Source organism: Glycine max, chromosome 8, assembly GCF_000004515.6.
Source record: "Glycine max cultivar Williams 82 chromosome 8, Glycine_max_v4.0, whole genome shotgun sequence".
NCBI classification, from domain to species: domain Eukaryota; kingdom Viridiplantae; phylum Streptophyta; class Magnoliopsida; order Fabales; family Fabaceae; genus Glycine; species Glycine max.
In genome coordinates this window covers 28,190,067-28,210,861 of record NC_038244.2, presented here as the reverse complement: position 1 = coordinate 28,210,861, position 20,795 = coordinate 28,190,067, and the positions used below count along the sequence as shown (strand labels likewise).

At 34.6% G+C, this 20,795-nt stretch overlaps 1 protein-coding gene and 1 non-coding gene across 7 annotated transcripts; both read right to left on the bottom strand.

Annotated features, from left to right (window-relative positions):
- Nucleotides 1–585: 585 nt before the first annotated feature.
- Nucleotides 586–11,202, bottom strand: LOC100813881 (ubiquitin receptor RAD23c-like). 6 transcript variants are annotated; one of them, XM_041017642.1, is made up of 13 exons: nucleotides 10,921–11,202; nucleotides 9,760–9,921; nucleotides 7,080–7,133; nucleotides 6,170–6,373; nucleotides 3,230–3,297; nucleotides 3,013–3,111; nucleotides 2,702–2,882; nucleotides 2,379–2,531; nucleotides 2,229–2,297; nucleotides 2,089–2,136; nucleotides 1,890–1,999; nucleotides 1,715–1,793; nucleotides 605–845 (listed from the first exon to the last, which is right to left on the bottom strand). In XM_041017642.1, exons 1-13 carry the CDS (start codon nucleotides 10,984–10,986, stop codon nucleotides 729–731), a joined length of 1,410 nt encoding a protein of 469 aa, XP_040873576.1. In that variant the 5' UTR covers nucleotides 10,987–11,202; the 3' UTR covers nucleotides 605–728. The 6 variants fall into 6 exon arrangements, with proteins under 6 accessions (NP_001242098.2, NP_001354412.1, XP_040873576.1 ...); XM_006584542.4 differs by having other exon boundaries at nucleotides 2,702–2,879; NM_001255169.3 differs by lacking the exon at nucleotides 6,170–6,373 and having other exon boundaries at nucleotides 586–845; nucleotides 2,702–2,879; nucleotides 10,921–11,193.
- On the bottom strand, nucleotides 4,856–4,996 carry MIR4408 (microRNA MIR4408). Its single transcript, NR_048747.1, has one exon. It is a non-coding gene; the product is annotated as a microRNA MIR4408 (primary transcript).
- Nucleotides 11,203–20,795: the final 9,593 nt, after the last annotated feature.

Genomic DNA, 20,795 nt, shown 5'->3' with positions numbered 1-20,795 from the left:
TCTGGTACCAACTTGAAACTGAAGGAGAAATTTCCTCCTTTCTCTCACAGCTTTATTCATTTCAAAAAAGATATATATATATATATATATATATAGAGTACAAGATGGAGAGAGAAGGACAGTGACAGTGACAGTGACAACTCACTGCTGCCCTTCTGAACAAGCTTACTAACAAAACTACCTAATATAGATAAAATACAAGGATATCCAACACTCCCAAGCAACACATTCTAAGTGCTCACATCAATTTCTCTACCAATTTCCATCTATCGTCAAATACTCAACAAATCAAGCTTCAACAGTTCTTTCTCGCCACCTTCTCTGATAGCTGTCTAGTTCAGACTCAAAGCCCACACATTTTACAACTTCATCTATGAACCAGAACTGTTGAAAACCCGCCCCAATCCACCCACCACCCGCATATGAGAGATCTACGGTCGGATGCAGTTCAGAAAAATCAATTTTCGGTTTTGGTCAGATTGAGTCATTTTGGCCTACAACCAACCCAATCTGACCGATGCTCACCCCTAATATGAGCTTGACTTCAAAAAAATATTGATTAAATTTCTAAGAGGAGAAAATGATGAATTGTGCAACAATGCGGTGATTAAAATATTCCTTGTCCATTCGAGACTTGTCATTATCAAATATTACCTTCATTACATAACAAAGACCATTCAAAAGGAAACATAAAACAAATATTTTGACAAATTGTAAAGGAGATCTAATTATTCATCAAACTCATGCATGTGATCTAAAAGGTAGTTGGCAGCCAGCTCCTCATTTTTGTTACAAGCAAAGTACACCTCCAATACAGTTGCACGATCAAAACCCATTGCTTCGAGCTGGAGCAAAAACAAGGATTAAAAGTCAATGAAATTAAAGAAGAACCACTTAACAAGATATTCACCCTGCTATTCCTAAAAAGCAGGAGGGTGTTGTTTTCTACTTAAGATCAGAAGTGAGACTACATTTTTTTTAATGAGGAACATGTAATCAAAATCCATATAATTTTTTAACAAATGGAAAATGCAAGCAAAATGTCAAATGCTAATTGTACAGCTCTACAAACTCGTCCAACTGTACCAGTGACTCCAGGTAGGTTTAAACAGAAGAGTTTGGATTATGTAGGTTGTCAACATAAATTATGTAAAATTATTTATAGACTTGGGCTGTGTTTAGTTTAGCATTAAAGAAGACAGAATCCTGTGAGAAGAATGTATTTTACCTCGAACAGAGCATGTGATGTTCATGTTTTAGGCAAAAATATGTTCAGGTTTCTAACTTAGTTTTAACTCCCTCGTTGTAAAAGTAGCATTACAAAAGTATCCTTTTATACTATATATTACTAACTTAATAATATTAAATAAGTTGTACTTGTTTTAAATTTAATAGTTATATATCTAAAAGTGATTCTTATTTACACTATTCAAACAGCATTGCGTCAAAATCACTAAAATAAATGTTTCCAAGCATAAGCCCAATCCATTAAAACCTACTTTTAACCAAAACAAAAATATCCTCATCACATCCTATTATTGAATTATAGACCTTTAAATAAGCAAAATTACAGATGAAATTGATTAATGTAAGAAAAAGAAGCCAGGAAGTTTGAGATGAAAATAAAGTTTCCAATGTTCTAGAGGCATCAGACAGGGAAAACTATATATAATTCATTGTTCAATATAAACAAGACTCGAGAGGATAAACTTACACGCTCAATTGCTTGCCGCTCCTCAGGGGTGACAGTCACTGCTTGCGGCATGGCACCAGCCAGCTGTCCCAGTATATTTCTAAAACATAACAGAAAATTAAGTCACCGGACATCAATTAATAGGTAAAAAGAAAAACAAAACAAAATGAAAATGCAAAGAATAGATTAACCTTACCCCTCACCCCCTTCAACAGGTTCATTAATTAGGCGAAGGAAGTCAACTTGATGCTCTTGAATCAATCGCATAAGATGAGGATTTTGTTTGCCAAGCTCTTGTAGCATAGGCTGCAAGAAACGCAAAATTCAGGGAACTGTGATGAAGAGAATATAAAAACAGAACATACACTACCAAGCCAAAGAAGAAATTAAAAAACCTGCAATATTTGTGGATTAGCCTGTACCATAGCGCGTAAGGCTTGGAACTGAAACACAGCACAGCATTGAAAAATCCAGCTTAGACAAGCCTGGCAAGTACAAAATTAAGTGGTGGGACAAAGGCAAATATAGTGAATACCTGTTGACTGTTGCGAAGAAAGTCTAAGGAACCAGCACCAGCAGCACCAGACCCAACATTAGGAAGGCCCTGTCATCTAACAGTATTAAGTACACCAAAATATTTGTCCTCTATCTTTTTTCTTCAATAAAAAAATGTTTCTGAAGCTACCTGGGGAAAGAGGTCTAAAGGATTAGCATTAGGTCCACTAGAAGGAACAGATGCTGGTTGTGCTGCCTGTGGAGTATCAGCTGGAGGATTTGAAGGTTGAGCACTTGCAGGCACTCCGGTAACTGGTGGAGCTTCGGCTTGCTCTGGTATGCCCTAACAATTATCAAGAACGAACAATATTTTAATTAGATAGAGTGCAAGAGAACATAATACAAGAATCAAAGCAATAATCCAATGCCAAATTTCCAAACAAATGGAAGCAAAGCCAAACTGTAGGAAAAACAGCCATTAGAATATGTAGTTATATCCTAAAATTCACATACAGAATACAAATATTCAACAGCTCTCTCGGGGTTGTTATAAGCAGCACGAAGGGTGCGAACAACAGTATCCCTGTCCCAGCTTCCTCCACCCATGTCAAGGATTTGCTGAATTGTTCCCTCCAAGTTACTTCCAGCAACAAGATTGGATGCTGCCTGCCCATATATATCAGACTCTGGCCTGCTTCAAGAAAGTTTCTTTTAACAAGAAATTTAAAACAAAGAAATGGGAATTGAAAGAATGTTCCATCTTCAAAATAGGAATCTAACAAGTAAAAGGTGAATTCCAATGATAACAGAAAACAAAATATTACACAGAAGAGCCTGAAAATATAGGAGCAGGAGCTGGAGCTGGAGCAGCTGGTGCAGGTGCAGGTGCAGGAGCAGCTGTTGGGGCAGTAACAGGTGTAGCCCTGTCAAAATGGAATGAAGTTGTAGAAAGAATATATTTGACATCAAAAATATTTTAATTAAAATTTATCTAAACTAATTGAAAGAGAAAGAAAAGAAATAAAAAAAATCACGACTCACGATGCTCCAGTTGAAGCAGGAGCTTGAGGTGCAGTAGACACAGAAGTTGAAGTAGGAGTTGCACTTGGCTGCATAATTTGACACATCAGTTAATGAAATTTTCACAAGTTAAAAGAGGGGAATATATATTTTTTTTAATTTCTATGTCACTTAATAAAATGTCAACCTTATAACAATTTTCATTTTCTTTTTCTTCCCCTTTCTCCCCATCTGCTTTTTCTCTTCATTATAATCTTTTATGAGTGGAATGGAATTCACAAGTGCTAATAAAGATTGAATAAATAAAATACTGTTCAAACAATGCATGCCAATTTTCTCTTTCAGCTGAAGCTACTCTATACATGACAAATTACACTAAGAAAAATAAACAATAAGAAAAGCCAGCCAACAGCAAGTAAACAGAAGTCCATGTGGGCCAGTGCAAAAGTTTAATGCCTCAGCATAAACCTAAAGGTCAGGCTAATAATAGTGTATTAAAAAATTAGACTTGTCCAAACCAACCAGCCCAATCAGCCTGGCTTCATGTTCAGTACCAAGCCAAGATCATGGTCAAAACTGATCAAAATGAGGATAAATGGGATGGAACAAGTAAAAGTCAAATTCAGAGTTCAGACATAAAACTTTCAATTCTGAAGGGGTGTCCATGCTTTGTCCCTATTTTCTTTTTACAAATGCTTTATTATTATTCACTATGCATTAATTGATATTTTTCTTGGATCTCATTGCGAGAAAATTTGCACAACAGCGAACTGTTATAATTTACAAAGCACTAAGTTTTTTTTTTTTGCACAGCAAAAATAATTATATTAATAATAGGTCAGTATTAGCAATACTGACAAATAACAATTAAATACAATAGGCAAAACCTGCCAATCCCAAGCTACTAAAAAAAGACCAGCACAGAAGCTGGGTACCCATCAATCAGACAACCCTACGACATTTCTTCCTTCAATCTGACAGACCATTGATTAAAGTGAGTATGGAAATCTTGCTCCATACAACGTAACCATGACCAAGTGTGGAATAAAGCTTCGTCCATGACTTTTTCGGAGCTGAAAGTCTGATTTTTGAAAATCAGAGAATTTCTATGCTTCCAAATAGTCATAGATAAAGCTATCCAAAGCACTTGCCACCTTTTCTCTACTGAGGTTTTCCCACTCCAATAACAGAATTGCTGAAAGTGATATCTAGGTTCCAGTGGGAAAGGACCCACTCTATTGACCCAGCCCAATGCCTCCCACCAAATATGTCTAGTTTTTATGCATGAATACATAACATGGCCCACAGATTCCTCTTCCATATCGCAGAGAGGACAATTAAAAGAAAGCAACTCCACATGTCTCCTCCTTAGATTATCCTTGGTAGGTAATCTGTTCTTGAAGATTCTCCAAGCACTAAGTATTCGTAAAAAAAACAAATTAAAGATGGCAAGGTTATCAATGGCAGATGACAGAAGGCCGAAATTCCACCATATAAACACACCATTACAGCTTATGGTATCACCATAACAGGCCTCCTTTTAGAAATTGCCTATGGCAGAGGGGTAAAAAATCCCATGTGATAACATTATGTCAGAGCACTATAACAGTTATTTAACAATATTGGTTGAGATGTAAAGAATTCACCCAATTGAAATATTTCTTCCAACCCTCATCCAATGTTGTTAAAAAACCTTTATGGTGCCGCCATAATGTTCTAGCATAATGGTGGCGCTATAATGGTCATTTAACAACATTGGATGTAGGTTGGAAGAAAGATTCCGATTGGGTGAATTCTTTCCATCAAAAACAATGTTGTTAAATAACCATTATAGCACCTTTGTAACTCTATAACGTAATAGCATTATGGTGATGCTATAATGGTTATTTAACATTGGATGGGGGTTGGAAGAAAGATTCCAATTGTGCAAACTCTTTACATCTCAACCAATGTTGTTAAATAACCATAATAGTGCCACCATAACACTACAACATGGCATTTTTCAACCCCTCTGCCATAGGCAATTTGTGAAGGAAGGACGGCTATGGTGGCACCATAGGCCGCAGTGGCATTTTATATGGCAGAATTTTGGCCTTAAATCATATTCCACCATCCCCCATTTGATTACCTTGATCAACTTGTCTAGCTCAATCATTTTCTCTCGGCTATGATTTCCTCTGCTTTTTACTTCAATGATAAAAACAGATTTGGTACTAAATTCATGAAAAGAAAATGTACTTGATAAATATTTATTCTTTTCCCCCTTATTTATCAAGCCATTGATCAATAATTTTTTGCTGGGTTGCTGTAACACAGTTATTGATGAGAAAGATTAGAAAATGATGAAAAGTAAACTATAAGCAAGATTAGGATGACCATTTTATGTTATGGTTTTAATCTGTATTGTTATACTTTCCTGTTGAGGTTTGCTTTATTAAGATGTTGAAAGTCGAGTATTTAATCAACATATGAAATTAAATTCTGTTTAGATACTTCGATATGTTTTTTAAATTTTATTGTATTAGGCAGTTGTTAATGGCGGATGGCGGTTCATGGCGGAAAGGCAAAAATCCGCCATAAAAATATGACAGATGGTGTAACGGAAAATGGCGGATGTCATGGCGGACAAAAAAAAATATATACACATAAATATCAACAAAATAATCGATAAAAAATAAATATAAATAAAAAATTAAAAAAACAATGGATTGCATTCAAATAAACTAAAAAAGTTTCATGAGTTCACACAATAACCAAGTACCAACACCAAATAAACTCATTCAAGAGTTCAAAATAACAAAAGGATAAAAGCATAAAAAACAGAAAAAGGGGTGTCAAACAGAAAAAGATCATAAAAAAAGGGATGAACAGAAAAAAAAGGGGTGAACCAACAATAAAAAAGGGGTGTCAAACAGAAAAAAAAAACAGAACAAAAAAAACAAGAAAAAAAAACATAACCACCTTGCCGTCACAGACTGTAGCCGTTGCCGCCGCCGCCACCGTCACCGTCCGTTCGTCGTGTGTGTGGTGCGCTGGTGCGGGGTGCCGTGTCGCGAGCATGGTGCTGGGTGCTGAGTTTGCCGTCGTGGTGCAGGTGCTGGTGCGGTGTGCTGCGTCGCGTTCGCGTGGTGCCGCTGGAGTTCCATGTTGCTGTTCCTGCTCGCGCTGCTCACCATGTGAAAATCGGGTTAGGGTTGGGTCAGGTCAGCCCAACACGACCCATTGCGAAATTTTTTTTAAAAAAAAGGCAGTTTTCCATCATTTCCGCCATTACCGCAATTCCGCCATGGCGCCGCCATCCGCAACCCACAACGCCACCGCTATTTGGTGGCGTTTTTTCAAATTTCCGCAACGCTATTCCGCCATGGCACCGCCATGACCACTATTTGATAACACTGGTATTAGGTATTTAGGTAAAACTCTTATGAGATTACAAGTTTAGTCTATGAAAACTTTTACGTAGACTCTCAAATTTGACAACTGTGAAATTGAGAAGTCTCAAAAGTTTCTTTGTTTTTCCTTTTTTTGATAAAATAAAAAACTTACTTTTCTTTGGAAGAAAAAATTATTACTTTTGGACAAACAAGCACATCATTAATACGGAAGAAAAAGCCCAAAATAACACTAAATACCAGTTGAAGGCACTCTTTCCTTTTAGCTTGCATTTGTAACTTGTTTGGGTCAGACACATGAATAGAAATTGATGTGATCACATTTTCCACTGAATCATTTTATATGTAGTTATTCTATAAATTTTAATGTAATATCAAAACAATAATCAAATCAAGTAGTGGAAAAGCCCCAAGAACAAGAATAGCCAAATAATGTTAACATAAACAACAGTGCTCATTAACTTATTATATTATCTCACCTTAGCTGAAGGTGCAGTTGAAGTAGTAGATCCTTCACCAGATGAACTCTTAGTCTGCCATATTTTGAGCAGACTATAATTTAGTATTCAATAAATGACTATTTATGAAACTAAGAATTTGTAGAAGTACCATTAATTTCTCATTGATTTAACTCTATACATAACTCTCAACATTTTAGGGTGAAAGACTGCAAGTGATCCTTCAAGCTCTAATTACTTGCAATGAGAAGATAATCCAGTCATACAGAAACATGCATGTGACCGATAGTCAAGGTAATTTAGCAAGTCAAGACATAATCATAGCTATCAATCCCAGATAACAGTGTGGAGCAATCAACCCCAAAAACTACAATAGTGGGATAACGGATAGTAGGATGACCACTACCATGAAATTTATAGATGTAGATTAAATAACTTATATCACATCACACATATATAAATGCTCAAAAAAGCTATCCACAATTGAATACATACTAGCAATTAATAATTAAAATTCATAAATTTAAGCCAAAAACAGATGTTTATAACAAGAGTCAATCAAGTAATATAAAAGGGAAAAAAAGTATAGCAAGAAATGTCAACATAATCGCACTCAACTGTTGAATCATTTGATTTCTTATCATTTATATCAAATTTCACTTAATTTGGGCATTTGTTGGTTAGTTATCTAGCAATAGACATTTGCTTATATTTAAACAATTATTATCTATCAAAATAAAGTAGTGCGATCAAGTATCAATTAATTTTTTATTTGCATAATTTTATAAACTTAATTTACTTTATAAAAACTTTCTATTCAACAATTGGATTGAATAATCTCATTCTACAAAAAGTTATTAAGTGGTTTAAGTGTAAAAATTTGACACCCGGTGTCAATTGACCCTATATCGTGTGTGTAACAGAACATAGACCTCTCTGTGACGTGAGCAAACCAGATCCCAAACGATGTGAAGCAATACAAAACAGAGTGCCAGAGGTCCCCAAATTGTGGGTTGGCCAAATATGCAGGTGAGAGATGTAGGTTTGATGGTTGGTGTCAAAGAGAGAAGAAGCATAGTTTGATGGTGATCAGTGAGAGTAGTGCATTATTTTGGCCTTTGAAAGAAAAGGAGTGAGTGGGAAAATAGGATTTGTGTTCTGATGAAAAATCAAAACACAAACCGTTTTTTCATTTCATCTTACACAGCTGCGTAAGATGAATTTCTTGTCCCCATTCTCTGAATATCCTTCACTCTTTAAATAAAAAGGAACCTTGACACCACCACTTGTGATGATGTATCAAGCTTGGAATAGGAGAAATAAAAGGTTGGAATAGCAAAAAGTTCAAGGAATCAAATTGTGGAAAAAGAAGGCTAAAAAGTTGGTTTATATTTAGGCACTTAGATAGCATAGATCAGATTTTTCTTGCAATGGCTTATACATGGAATTTAATCTAAAATACCAGTAGTTGAACCTCAAAAAGCATTCACATTGAATGCCCAATCTGACCAAATAAACTCAGTAAGATCTCACATTATCATTATCATTAACTCTTGTATGACAAACAATCAAGATCACTAGTTAGATTGTGAGATTGCACAATCTTACAATCCTACCCCCAATATCTCAAGCCGTAAATGCAGTAAGATCTCACATTATCATTAACTCTTGTATGACAAACAATCAAGATCACTAGTTAGACTGTGAGATTGCACAATCTTACAATCCTAGCCCTACTATCTCAAGCTGGATCATGCATTGAATTGTGCCTCGGTGGGATCGCAGCAAGATTGAAGCAAAATCGTGGTATCAAACGATATTTTGCTATCATGGGAATTGGGTCTTTCAGACCAAGTTGTGTGACCTGATTCACCAAACTTACTTTTCGTGACGTAAAATGTGTTTTTTGCTCCATGTTCTCTCTCGAACAAACATTTACACAATTGCACCCTATTCTCTCTCAAACATCTCCATCACTCTCATTCTGAAATCTATTTCTGAATGTCATCACTCTTGCCTCTCACACACCATCTCAATCAACCCTTTTTGCACATCAGCTGTCTTCATCCCTCTCTTCTTGTGTTGGTGGTCTTAATTTTGTAATCAATGAAAATGGCTTCTGATGGTGCTGGGCAAGGTGATAGTGGGACAAGGGCTCATGGTATTGGGGCAGCATATGTACATCAAAGGTGATTGTGATGAGTTCATTTAGTCTTATCTAGGTCAAAACTTAACCCAAATGGTCTACCCAAACAACTTTTTACTTGTAGATATGTTGCAGCTTTCATTTGAAGTTAATGAACTAAGTACTTGCATGCTTGTGAGATACGTCAAATCGTTGAGTACAAAACTCAAACAAAATTCAGCTCAGATCACAATCACATTTAGTTCAAATTGAAATTGGAGGTATTTATCCTAAAAAAACATCATTATAAATAATAAGTCACAGTTTACACAAGCAATCACCATCAATTTGCTATATCGCAACTATTGCCAACCATGTCAGATTCAAAACACCAAATAACTAATAGACCTAAACATGAACTAAGCACATAATAATACATAATACACAAGTAGTTTTTAAGTTTAAACAACTATCTACACAGCCAAATAATTGAATACATTTTGGTAGTACAGAGATCAATGCAGTTTCCTTTTCAAAATAGGAAAAAAAAAATAAGTAAATAAAAGAAATTTTCACCTTTGATAGCATAATTACAATAAAACTACTTTCAGCTACTTTATTTTCCTCCAAAGTAGTACCATCTTTTAGAACTTTTCCTTGATGAATAAGCATTTGCTGTGCAGCAGGATAGACATCTGCACCCTGAACAGTTTCTATATTTTTCTTCACTTCAGAAAGCTGTAAATAATATCCACAATTAATCAAATATTACAGACTAATTACTGTAGTTCAGAAAGAACAGAATATGGTAGAAACATAATGAGAGAAGTATGAAGCACATAATTAAAAGAAGAATTAACACACTCTTAAACACCCTTATTTCATATATAACTCTAAAGTGAGGGGTGTGCTTTAGAGAGAAAAAAAGACAGTCATGTTTAAAAAACTCAAAGGAGTGGAACTTAACAATTTCATCATTTGTTATACTTAAAATTTGTATGCATTTTATCACATTCTCAACCATTTGTCTTAATCAACAGTTATAACTCCATAAGTTTCCTCTGAAACACCACCTTCACTCAGAGAAGCCAAATTCCCTAATTTCAGTTATCCATGATGGTTTAACAACAACAAGCTCAAGTCTTAAACAATGTTAATTCCAACAGGTCATAGTTCAGTTAGTTATCAACCAAAGTGTATGATGTAGCAGTGTATACAACGTCAGTCATGTGCAACTACAATGGATAATGATTCCCATATGGGCATGATCTCCCAATAGTAATCAAAACCAGTATTAAACCAGAATTTCCATCCTAGCATAACCTTTTTTAAATTCCCAAGAAAAGTTCCAAACAATATCAAAGAGTGAAACTTATTCATTATCATGCTCCAATCATGCAACCACTTACTAGCAATTGGTCTTACACTCTTGCCTAATACACAACAAATAAACAGGGCAGGCCATATTAATTCCACACAAAATCACGCACATAAACAAAGCACTAAATTCAGAACCTAAATTTAACACTCAATTACCAAAAATAAAAGATTGATCGGGGAATTATAAATTGCCATCACTCAAAATCAACAAAAAAAAAAAATCGACCAACAAGGAAGGTAAAACCCTAGTTAATCCTCAAATTCAAGGTTTCTGCTCGCGCAATCAAAGCGGGGGGAAAAAAAGCGACAAGTCACGATCGAAATTCAATTGAAGAATGAGAGTGTTAGGGGGCAAACCGTGTCCGAAGGGTTCACTTCAATTTCGAAGTGCGTGCCCTTGAGAGTCTTCACGAAAACCTTCATCTTCGTCGCTTTTCGCCGTTGCTCGATCGCCGATTGAACAGCCTCGGGGGTCTCGCCGGCGAGGCTTCGCTCCACCGATCCGAAAAGGGGTTTTCTGCCCTAACTAAACGACGACGCTCTAGAGAGAGAGAGAGAATAACTGAGTGCGCAAGAATGCTACCCCGAAACGACTGTGAGCAGAATCACTTTTTTATCACGTTTTTATTTGATGAAAGGCGAAACACAACATCTCGTTTCGTTTAAATAGGGGTTTGCTGGGATACGATTGCCATGCGCCGTGGTTAGGGTTGAGATTCACGCGGCGGCGATGGCTCTTTGTGAAGACACGTGGACACTGCATGGGCGAGTGGCATTCACGTAATGGAAAATTGGTTTGGGCTCAAAGTCGAGAAGTGTAGGTCTACCTGTCTGGGAAAGAAAGTTACATGATTAGTTTAGTAGTTAATTATTTAAATTTTAACTAATTAATTATTTGTTAAAAAATTACGTAATTTCTTAAAAAAAAGATGTAATTATTTATTAAAATAAATAATTTTTTATATATGTACATTAAATATCTGAAAATCATTCATTCTTATTTTAAAATGTATTAATGATTTATTTAAAAAGATCTATGTGTATTAATTTTTTAAAAATATTAATTATTTACCAAATTTCGTAAATTTTTTGAAAGCATTAACTATTTTTCAAAAACAAGTAATTATTTATAGGATAAAAAGGGTTTTACACGGGTAAGTTTATTAATTTTTAAAATTAATTTTTAAAATAATTTAAATGGTGATTTGTAATTGAATAAAACTTAACTAATTTTTTTCTATATGTGTATTAATTTTCTGAAAATCTTTAATTATTTTTTATAAAATTATTAATTTTTTGGCTTAAATTTAATTTTGGTTCTTTTATTTTTCAAAATTCACAATTTTATTTCCTTTATTTTAAAATAGATATATTTAGGCCTAATTTTTTTAACAACCTATAACTTTAGTCTTCCTATTTTCAAACACAGATATTTAGTAGGTTTTGTAAAATCCAAAATTTTGGTCCTTTCGTCAAATTTGATAGATAAGAAATTAACTTGATGTGACACAAATTTACACGTGATACGGGATTGTTTTTTTAATCTATGTTATAGTCAACGTTAATTTCTTAACTATCAAGCTTGACAAATGAATCAAAATTGCAAATTTTATAAAAGTGAGAACTAAATGTCTTTATTTTAAAATAAGAGAACTAACATTATGGATTTTAAAAAATAAGAGAATTATCTATATTTTAAAATAAAGGGACCAAAACTGCAGAATTTTAAAAATAAGAATATCAAAATTGCATCTAAGCCTATTTTTTTCTATACAATAATTTTTTTCTATATTTATATTAATTTTTTGAAAATTATTAATTATTTATCAAAATTCTTATTAATTTTTTGAAATCATTAACTATTCAAAAATAAGTAATTATTTATAGAACTTAATTAACTTTTTTCTATTGGTGTATTAATTTTCCAAAAATCATTAGTTATTTTAAAAAAATTAATAGTCTTTTCTATATGTGTGTGAATTTTTTTGAAAATCACTCATTAGTTTATCAGTTTCTTTCAATTTTAATTTTAATTAAATATTTTTAAAAAATATATAAAAAAATAACTTTTTTCTATATGTGTATTAATTTTCTGACAATTCTTAATTTTTTTTTCATAAATAAGTAATTATTTATAAAAAAAAGTAATTTTTCTATGTGGGTATTAATTTTTTCAAAATCATTAATTATTTCTCAAAACTCATAAATTTTCTATATGTTTATTAATTTTTTGAAATCATTAAATACTAAAAAAAAGTAATTATTTATATAAATTAATTAATTTTTTCAATTTTTATATGAATTTTCTGAAAATCATTAATCATTCTTAAAAACATAAGTAATTATTTATAAAATTATTATATATGTGTATTAATTTTTGAAAATAATCAATTATTTATAAAAAAAATTAATAATTTTTTCTATATCTGTATTAATTTTTTGAAAATCATTAATTATTTATAAAAAATTCTATATATGAATTTATTTTCTGAAATTCATTAAATTTTTTCTTGAAATAATTAATCATTTTATAAGAAATTCCAAATGTGTATTAATTTTTTCAAAATCATTAATTCTTTTTAAAAGTATTTAACTATTTATAAAAAAAATTATAATTTTATGTGTATTAATTTTTAAAAATGTTAATTATTTTTTTAGAAAATCTTTTTTCTATGTGTGTATTAATTTGTAAAAATAATTAACTATTTTAAAAAATTACTTAATCTTTTTTGAACAATTGTATGTTTATTAATTTTTTATAAATCATTAATTATATATAAAAAATAATAATCTTTTTCTATATGTGTATTAATTTTTTTAAAATGTTAATTATTTAAAAAAATAGTTTTTTTCTATATGTGTATTATTTTTTTTTAGAATCATTAATTAATTTTTGAAATTATTGTAGAAAAACTAGCGAAATTCATATGAATTTCTTCATTCAAACATAAACATAAGAAGTAAAAGTTGATTGATCCATATTTGAACCAAATGGGTGACTTTTCTACCTCCTGCGTATCCATGCTACACCTTCTCCCTTTTCAATGTTTATTTTAGTTTTACATGTCTTTTTTTAGGAGGCAAACATTCATTATGCATAAAGGGGTTACATGAATATAGTATTCCACTTCTATGATTAACTCTTAGTATTTGTTGTAGAGAAAATTTGTTTTGCTTGTTTCTATGCTTTGGTTTTTAAGTTGAATTTGAAAAAAAAAATGACTTTTTCAGTTTTTATTCCAACAATAAATATACTTTTTAGGTTTAATATTTTCTTGTTCCTAAACAAATTTTTTAATCTCTAGTTAACAGTTTAACTAATGATATCACACAAAAAACAATCATTAGCTAATGACATAATAATTATGTTAGTAATTCAATGACTTATTACATCATTAATGAGTCTAATAAAGTAATCATATTTAACTTTTTTTTTTTTTGCAAATTATATTTTTAATCTCTCATCAAGTTCTAGTATGTAATTTATGATCTCATGTATTGATCATGTTTTAATCAGACTAGTCTTTTTAAAATTTAAATATTACTAGTTAAGTTACCTATGTGATGCATGGGGTAATCAATTTTTAATATTAAATTTAATTATTTAATTAAATTATATGTTTTGGAAAATGGTTAATTACTATTGAATAATCAAATTAGCAAACACTTTGCATGAGAAAAATGAACAACAATTTGAATCTAACAAAAAAATAAAAAGAAAAAATTTATAATAACACAAAGAGAAAAATGAAAATAGAGGAATAAGATGAAGATTATGTACCTTTGGTGGCATGAACGTATATATGTATGAAAAAAGAAATAGGAAAGAGGGTTATGATGATCACTAAGTTAACCTTGTGTTGCAACGTGCCCTTTTGCGGGCGAGCGAAGGCGAGGCTTACGGGTGCGCTTTTCAAAGGAGGAAAAATGCGCGGAGTCGCCACCAACGTTTATTTGTGGAAAACGTCGGAAAAATCGAAGGAAACCAGTCAAAATAAAAATTCTAAGTTCGGGAGTTGTATTTACGTTTGAGAAAGGTATTAGCACCTCTCACGTTTGTCCCAAAGGACAACAACCTATTTTTAAGAATTGTGAAATTGTGTTACCTTAACTTTTATTTCTTTTTATTTTTTGAGGTCGGCAAAAGCGGGACTTTTTGCTCCTACGTACCCTCCATCGAAGAGGAAATCAGACCTACGTAGTTCTTTCTTAAGAGTGAATCAAACGATTCTTTTTACTTGAAAGGTGATTATTTTAAGGCGTTGGACCTTAAAAATGATCCATTTTACTTGGTAAGAAACTGAAATGATAAACTTTCAAAATCCTATTTTTGTGGACGAGCTTGACTAGGCGAGTTAATTTTAGCCTTAGTTTCACTTTAGTTATTAGTCAATTCAATTAAGAATGAGAAATCCCAAAGAAAAAAACGTCTGATTGATTTTTCGCTTTATTTTACTAAAAGGTGTTTTTGATTATTATATTATTATTTTACCTCTTTTTTGATTTCCAACGTGGTTACGGCACGACCGAACAGTCGGAATTCATTTTAACAGAAATTAACGGATGATACAATTCAAATAATCGGTGGAAATTTATTTTATTTTTAGATTAGGCGAGAAATGACTTAAATAAATGACTGAAGCACGTCAAAAGGGGGTATAGAAAGCGAATGAAAATGAGAATAAAAATACATGAAACAAAATGTGGACCACCATGGGTACATAGAATGAATTGAAAAGCTTGGTTTGAGGTACTTACCCGTTGAAGACTGAAGAAAACAAAGAACGAACGATGAATGTTGAAGAGCGGTCGAGAATCTTCGCGTAATTACTCACGGAAACGTTACGGAAGCGCCTCGGCTTGGATTTTCTTCACGGAAATAATTTTCCTCAGCAATTTCGAGAGAATAAGAAGTGCCAAGAAGGCTGAACCTCTTCTCCCTTCACTCCTCCCCCTATTTATAGCAAAATAGGGGAGGAGCTTGCCACCCAGCTTGCCCAGGCGAGCTCAGCTCGCCCAGGCGAGCAAGGTTGCTTCCTCCAGACCTAATTGCTATTTGTACCCCCATTTTTACTAAATGTACCCCCTTCTACTTTTTTTGGTAATTCTTTTTCCGTAACGTTACGAAACTTTACGAATTTCGTAACGATACTTATTTTCCTTCCGCAAGGTTACGAATCCTTACGGATTATGTATTTACTCTTTTTTAGCTTTCGAAGAAGTTAGGGAAACTCACGGATTGCGCAAAAACACCTCTTTTCGATTTCCGCCACATTACGGAACTTCACTTATTGTGCAACAAAGGACGCCAAGTATCTCAAAGTGGCTAACCAAAGGTTGCATGTCATCAAGTAATAATCCCTGGACGAAATTAGGGTATGACAGTTGCCCCTCTTTACTTACCTTTTATCAGAGATAAGAGGAAAGCAAAGATAAGACACTGATTTCGTCCGTCTTGCCCTTTCTGTGATTAGTCCATGACGACTCTCGTCTCTACTCCTTCTTTTTTCTTTTCTGCACAACACAATACAAACAACAACAAGAACAACAAATATAATATACATATACACATTTGGGAAAAAGAAACAATCGGGAACATAACAAAGATCACATTTCCAGTCAAGAGGATCTGCCCTTGACGATGAAAAACTCCGGAGGATGGAAGATTGCACTCAGCAATCACTACACATGGCTCCAAACTCGTGGGTGGAGGACGCATGAACGAAAATGCAATTCATGGGGGTCCGAAAAAGGGTTGAGAATGGAGAATTGCACTAAGCAATCACTATGCATGGCTCCAAACTCGTGGGTGGAGGATCCATGAACGAAAACGCAATTCATGGGGCTCCGAAAAAGGGTTGAGAATGGAGAATTGCACTAAGCAATCACTACGCATGACACCAAACTCGTGGGTGGAGGACGCATGAACAAAAACGCAATTCATGGGGCTCCGAAAAAACGGTTGAGAATGGAGAATTGCACTAAGCAATCACTACGCATGGCTCCAAACTCGTGGGTGGAGGATCCATGAACGAAAACACAATTCATGGGGCTTTGACAAAGGGTGAGGATGGAGAATTTCACTAAGGAATCACTACGCATTGCTCCAAACTCGTGGGTGGAGGATGCATGAACGAAAACACAATTCATGGGGCTCCGAAAAAAAGGTGAGGATGGAGAATTGCACTAAGCAATCACTACGCATGGCTCCAAACTCGTGGGTGGAGGATGCATGAACGAAAACGCAAATCATGGGGCTCCGAAAAAGTGGTTGGCAGGACCGAACGGTCCACCGGGTTTTTCCACCTGAAAGGCAAACATGCTTTTTGTAAAGAAAAATAAATCATTTGCGAGAGCACCATATCTTAGAGAAACAATATACTTGTGCCCAGGGTAATCTTCCTTGTAACCGAGAATGAAGTGCAGGATGTCAACTTTTAGCTTTTAAATGAACATGCAGGGGAAACATCGGGCTAAGCTGAAAATAAATCACTCATAGTGTATAAAACTCACACAGGCAAGTGTTTTATCCTATTCCCAAACCATAACTGCACCATGACTTTATTTTGCACACGATTTCCTATCGAATCAAAGATCAAACGTACGATCACGGACCAATAGGATTTTCTCGAGGGTAGTGTTTTTGGAGAGGAAGCTGGGTGTTTCGGTCTTTTCCTCTTTGTTCAGGTGGGGTGGGATATCGCCAGTCGAGAATGACCTTGAATGGCAATCTGAAGGGAAGAGACACCAAAAATGGGTTTTCCTTTGCCAACAGTCCCTTACCTTGCTGAAAATTTATCTGGTCTGAAGATCTTCCATTCTCTTTCTTTCATTGATCGAGAATTGCCTATTTTCCCTTTTTACTTCCTTTCGATCTTTGATCGGGAACCCTTCTTTCCTTTCTTTTGTTCTTTTCTTTATTTTCATCTTTTTCTTTTTCTTTCTTTCCATTCCTTCCTTTTCTTTCTTTTCACTTCTCCTTCCCCATCCCTTTCTTTGGGAAATCGGGTTTTAGCATTCTATTCGCTCTCCCTTGAGGAGATTCCGCTGTCCTTTGCTTCAGGGAAGGAATGAGGATTCTTTTTTATAGGCCAAGGTTCAAAAAGTCTAAGGTTGTGTTTCAATGGGGTCTTTTATTGTGGAAACCCAATCTTGATATCTGGGGCGAAACAAATTTGGGTGTCAAGGTATCGATTTTGGGTCGAACTTCCATATTATTCCATAAGGCACGCGTGACAATGATGATTTGAAAACAACGTGCAAAATTAGTCATGGTTACAGCCAGGTGGGCACTCAAGCATCTCGTTTATGGCATTGTGATACTACGGTTGGGAATTTACACAAACAGACCCAACGTTTCCAAATTATGTTCTTTCATCAGTTCAATGAATTCATCCATTCTTATCTCGGTTTATTCCGGAAAATAAACTCTTAGCATCAGTCCCTTGTTTCCAGAAGACACGTTTGCTCTTTACGAATGATTTATACTTCTTTAACTATAGCATGTCGACCTTTGCGGTCTTTCTTTCTTTTTCCTTTTTGTTTCATTTTTTATATATTCACAAAATTATACACCCATGGCCCTCTACGAGGAAAACTTTTCTTTGTACATCTACACTTTTATACATGACAAACTTTTTCTGTATATGCATTGGAACTCTTTCTCTTTACGTCACATGATCAAACCCTATTTACATTCAAAGATCTTTTTCGTTTTTCTCCAACGCACACCTATGGCTCATACAAAAGTTTCTTTATATACATTCGTTGCTCACACACACAAGAGTTTCTTTATTCACTACACTTCTCTCCCTTTTTTTTATCATGATTTTGGTTCATTTTATTTTTAGGACGACGTTCCTAAAATAATAAGAAATTCTACACGATTCAGGAATTTCTACAAACATTATTGACAACAACGAAACAAGTACCGACGTAACAACTCAAACGATATGTATGTACAAAACAAATGACAATCGCAACAAAACAAACATTAACAAATTGGGGATCCCACGGTCATGTGGCTCCGCATGCCACCAGACCCTTGGGTCACGGTAACAAAAAGTGGGGTGGTCAACAAAAGCAGGGCTTTTGCTCCTACGTATCCTCAATTTGTGATGAGGAACTCAGACCTACGTAGTTCTTGATAACCGTGAGACTAAAAATAGTCTCGGTGTTTTCTTCACCAAAATGCGAGCATGCTTTAGTAAAGAGACAAAACTTCCAACTGATCAGAGCAACATATGCTTTTTGGATGAAAAACAATGTGTCTATCGGGGAAGAAAAGTATGCTAATGAAATTTCCTCATAACCATAAATGAGATTTTGGATGTTAGCACTTTGTTTCTAAACGACCATTTAGAGGAAACACTGGATCCAACAAAGATAGGAAAAAATCACTCAAAGTGTATCAATCTCACACAGGTAAGTGTTTTATCCTAATTCCGAACCATAGATATGTCATGATTTGATTTTGCAAATCATTTCCTATCAAATCAAAGATTACATGCGTGATCATGGATCAATAGGACTCAATTTGGGAATGGTTTTTAGGTGGGGAATTTGGCTTTGAGTGTTTTTGCCTTTTCCTTTTCTGTTTTTGTTTAGTGCGTGGCGAGAAAGTCGCTAGCGCACAGGATTTTGGTTGGCAATCAAAGGGAGAGGGCAACTTTAGGTCGTGGTTTCCTTTTTCTTGTTTACTTGGCGACAATTCTGTACTGTTCCGATATTGTCTGGTTCAAAGACCTTTCTGGATGTTTCTTTTTCTTCCGATCCTTGATCGGGAATTTTCTTTCCTTTTTTTGCTTTCTCCCACTCTTTGATTGGGATTTTTTTCTTTTTTTTTCTCTTTTTTTTTTGTTTTCCGAGGGCAAGGATTGACATTCTCACCCTGGGTCAAGATTTATGATAAGTTGAGATTTTGGCTCAAGGCTTGTAGAACGGCTGGTCATGATATATGTCAGGGTTTGGCCAGCGGTTCGGGGATAAAGGGGATGTCCTACATTATTTCCATGATACACATGCAACAATGATGATTAGAAAATTTTATGCAAAACTGGTCATGCATGCACCCATGTGGGCACTCAAGCATCAAGTTTTTATGGTCATGTGACACTAGGGCTCAGGATTAATTTTCCCTATTTTAAGTCAACCCAGTGTTTCCAAAATATGTTCTTTTATCAAATCATGCATTCATCCGAGCCCATTTTGGGCGTTCGGAAAATTTTCACAGCATTCACTCTTCAGGTGTATACACATTTTTTTCAGAAACTGGTTAAGATCAGTAAAATCTTTCAAAGAAAAGTTGGAAATTATCATTTTTCACAAGCATGTTGTTTTTTAGCTAGACAACTTTTATTTTTTATATCTTTTTATTTTCTTTTTTTTTCCTTATCCTTTTCTTGCTCGCTCTCTTTTTGCTCTCTCTTTTCCATGAGGTATTTTGCTACCTAAACATACGTATATTTTTAGGAGGTATTTTGCTATATACATGCGTGTCCAAGGTATCTTGCTACCTAAACATACATATATATGTTTTGTGAGATATTTTTGCTATATACATGCATATCCAAGGTATCTTGCTACCTAAACATACATATATATATATATTTTGTGAGGTATGACTACCTTCCGAGCTTGTGCTTGTTTTATTCAAATACCTAGGATCATGAGCAACTAGATGTGTCCTGCTATGACTTGAGAAACAAAAGTGATCAAATAACAAGCAGAGATTTAAAAGGTACTAGGTTGCCTCCTAGTAGTGCTTCTTTAACGTCTTGAGCTGGACGCTTGATGGCTTGTCGGTCACGGACCTAGTACTTTGCTTACCTTTGGCTTTGGACTTGGTCGCCTATTGGTCGGCCATGGGTCGTAAGCAACGCTCTAACCTTTTTGTGGATGAGCTGAGGTGAACTCTAGAGGTGATGGCGGTGCGTCTGTTGCCCGCTGTCGGCCATCCTCAAGTTGCTGTGGTGTTTCGCCCTGCGCCTGCCTGGGGACGCAGTACTTTTTTATGAAAGCTCGATTAGTAGGGGGCCTGATGACCTTGCTGGGGGCGACAGGCACTCCGTAGAACTGACCGAGGCCCGTAATGAGAGCTTGGCAACTCCAAGACCCTGTTAGACTTATTCGGGTCCACTGGGTGTCTTGTAGGCGCGATCCCTGCAAACAATAGATGAAATCAAAAATCAGTTGAGCGATGTGCATACTTACCTATGTCATGATGACGTGAC

What these genes read in the sequence shown, in the direction of transcription:
- LOC100813881 (XM_041017642.1), bottom strand. Translation starts at nt 10,986, where the DNA reads ATGAAGGTTTTCGTGAAGACTCTCAAGGGCACGCACTTCGAAATTGAA. An exon ending in CCTGTTGAAGGGGGTGAGGG is followed by an intron (nt 1,794 to 1,889) that starts GTAAGGTTAATC and finishes GTTATGTTTTAG; the next exon opens with AAATATACTGGGACAGCTGG. An exon ending in AGCGGCAAGCAATTGAGCGT is followed by an intron (nt 846 to 1,714) that starts GTAAGTTTATCC and finishes TTTTTGCTCCAG; the next exon opens with CTCGAAGCAATGGGTTTTGA.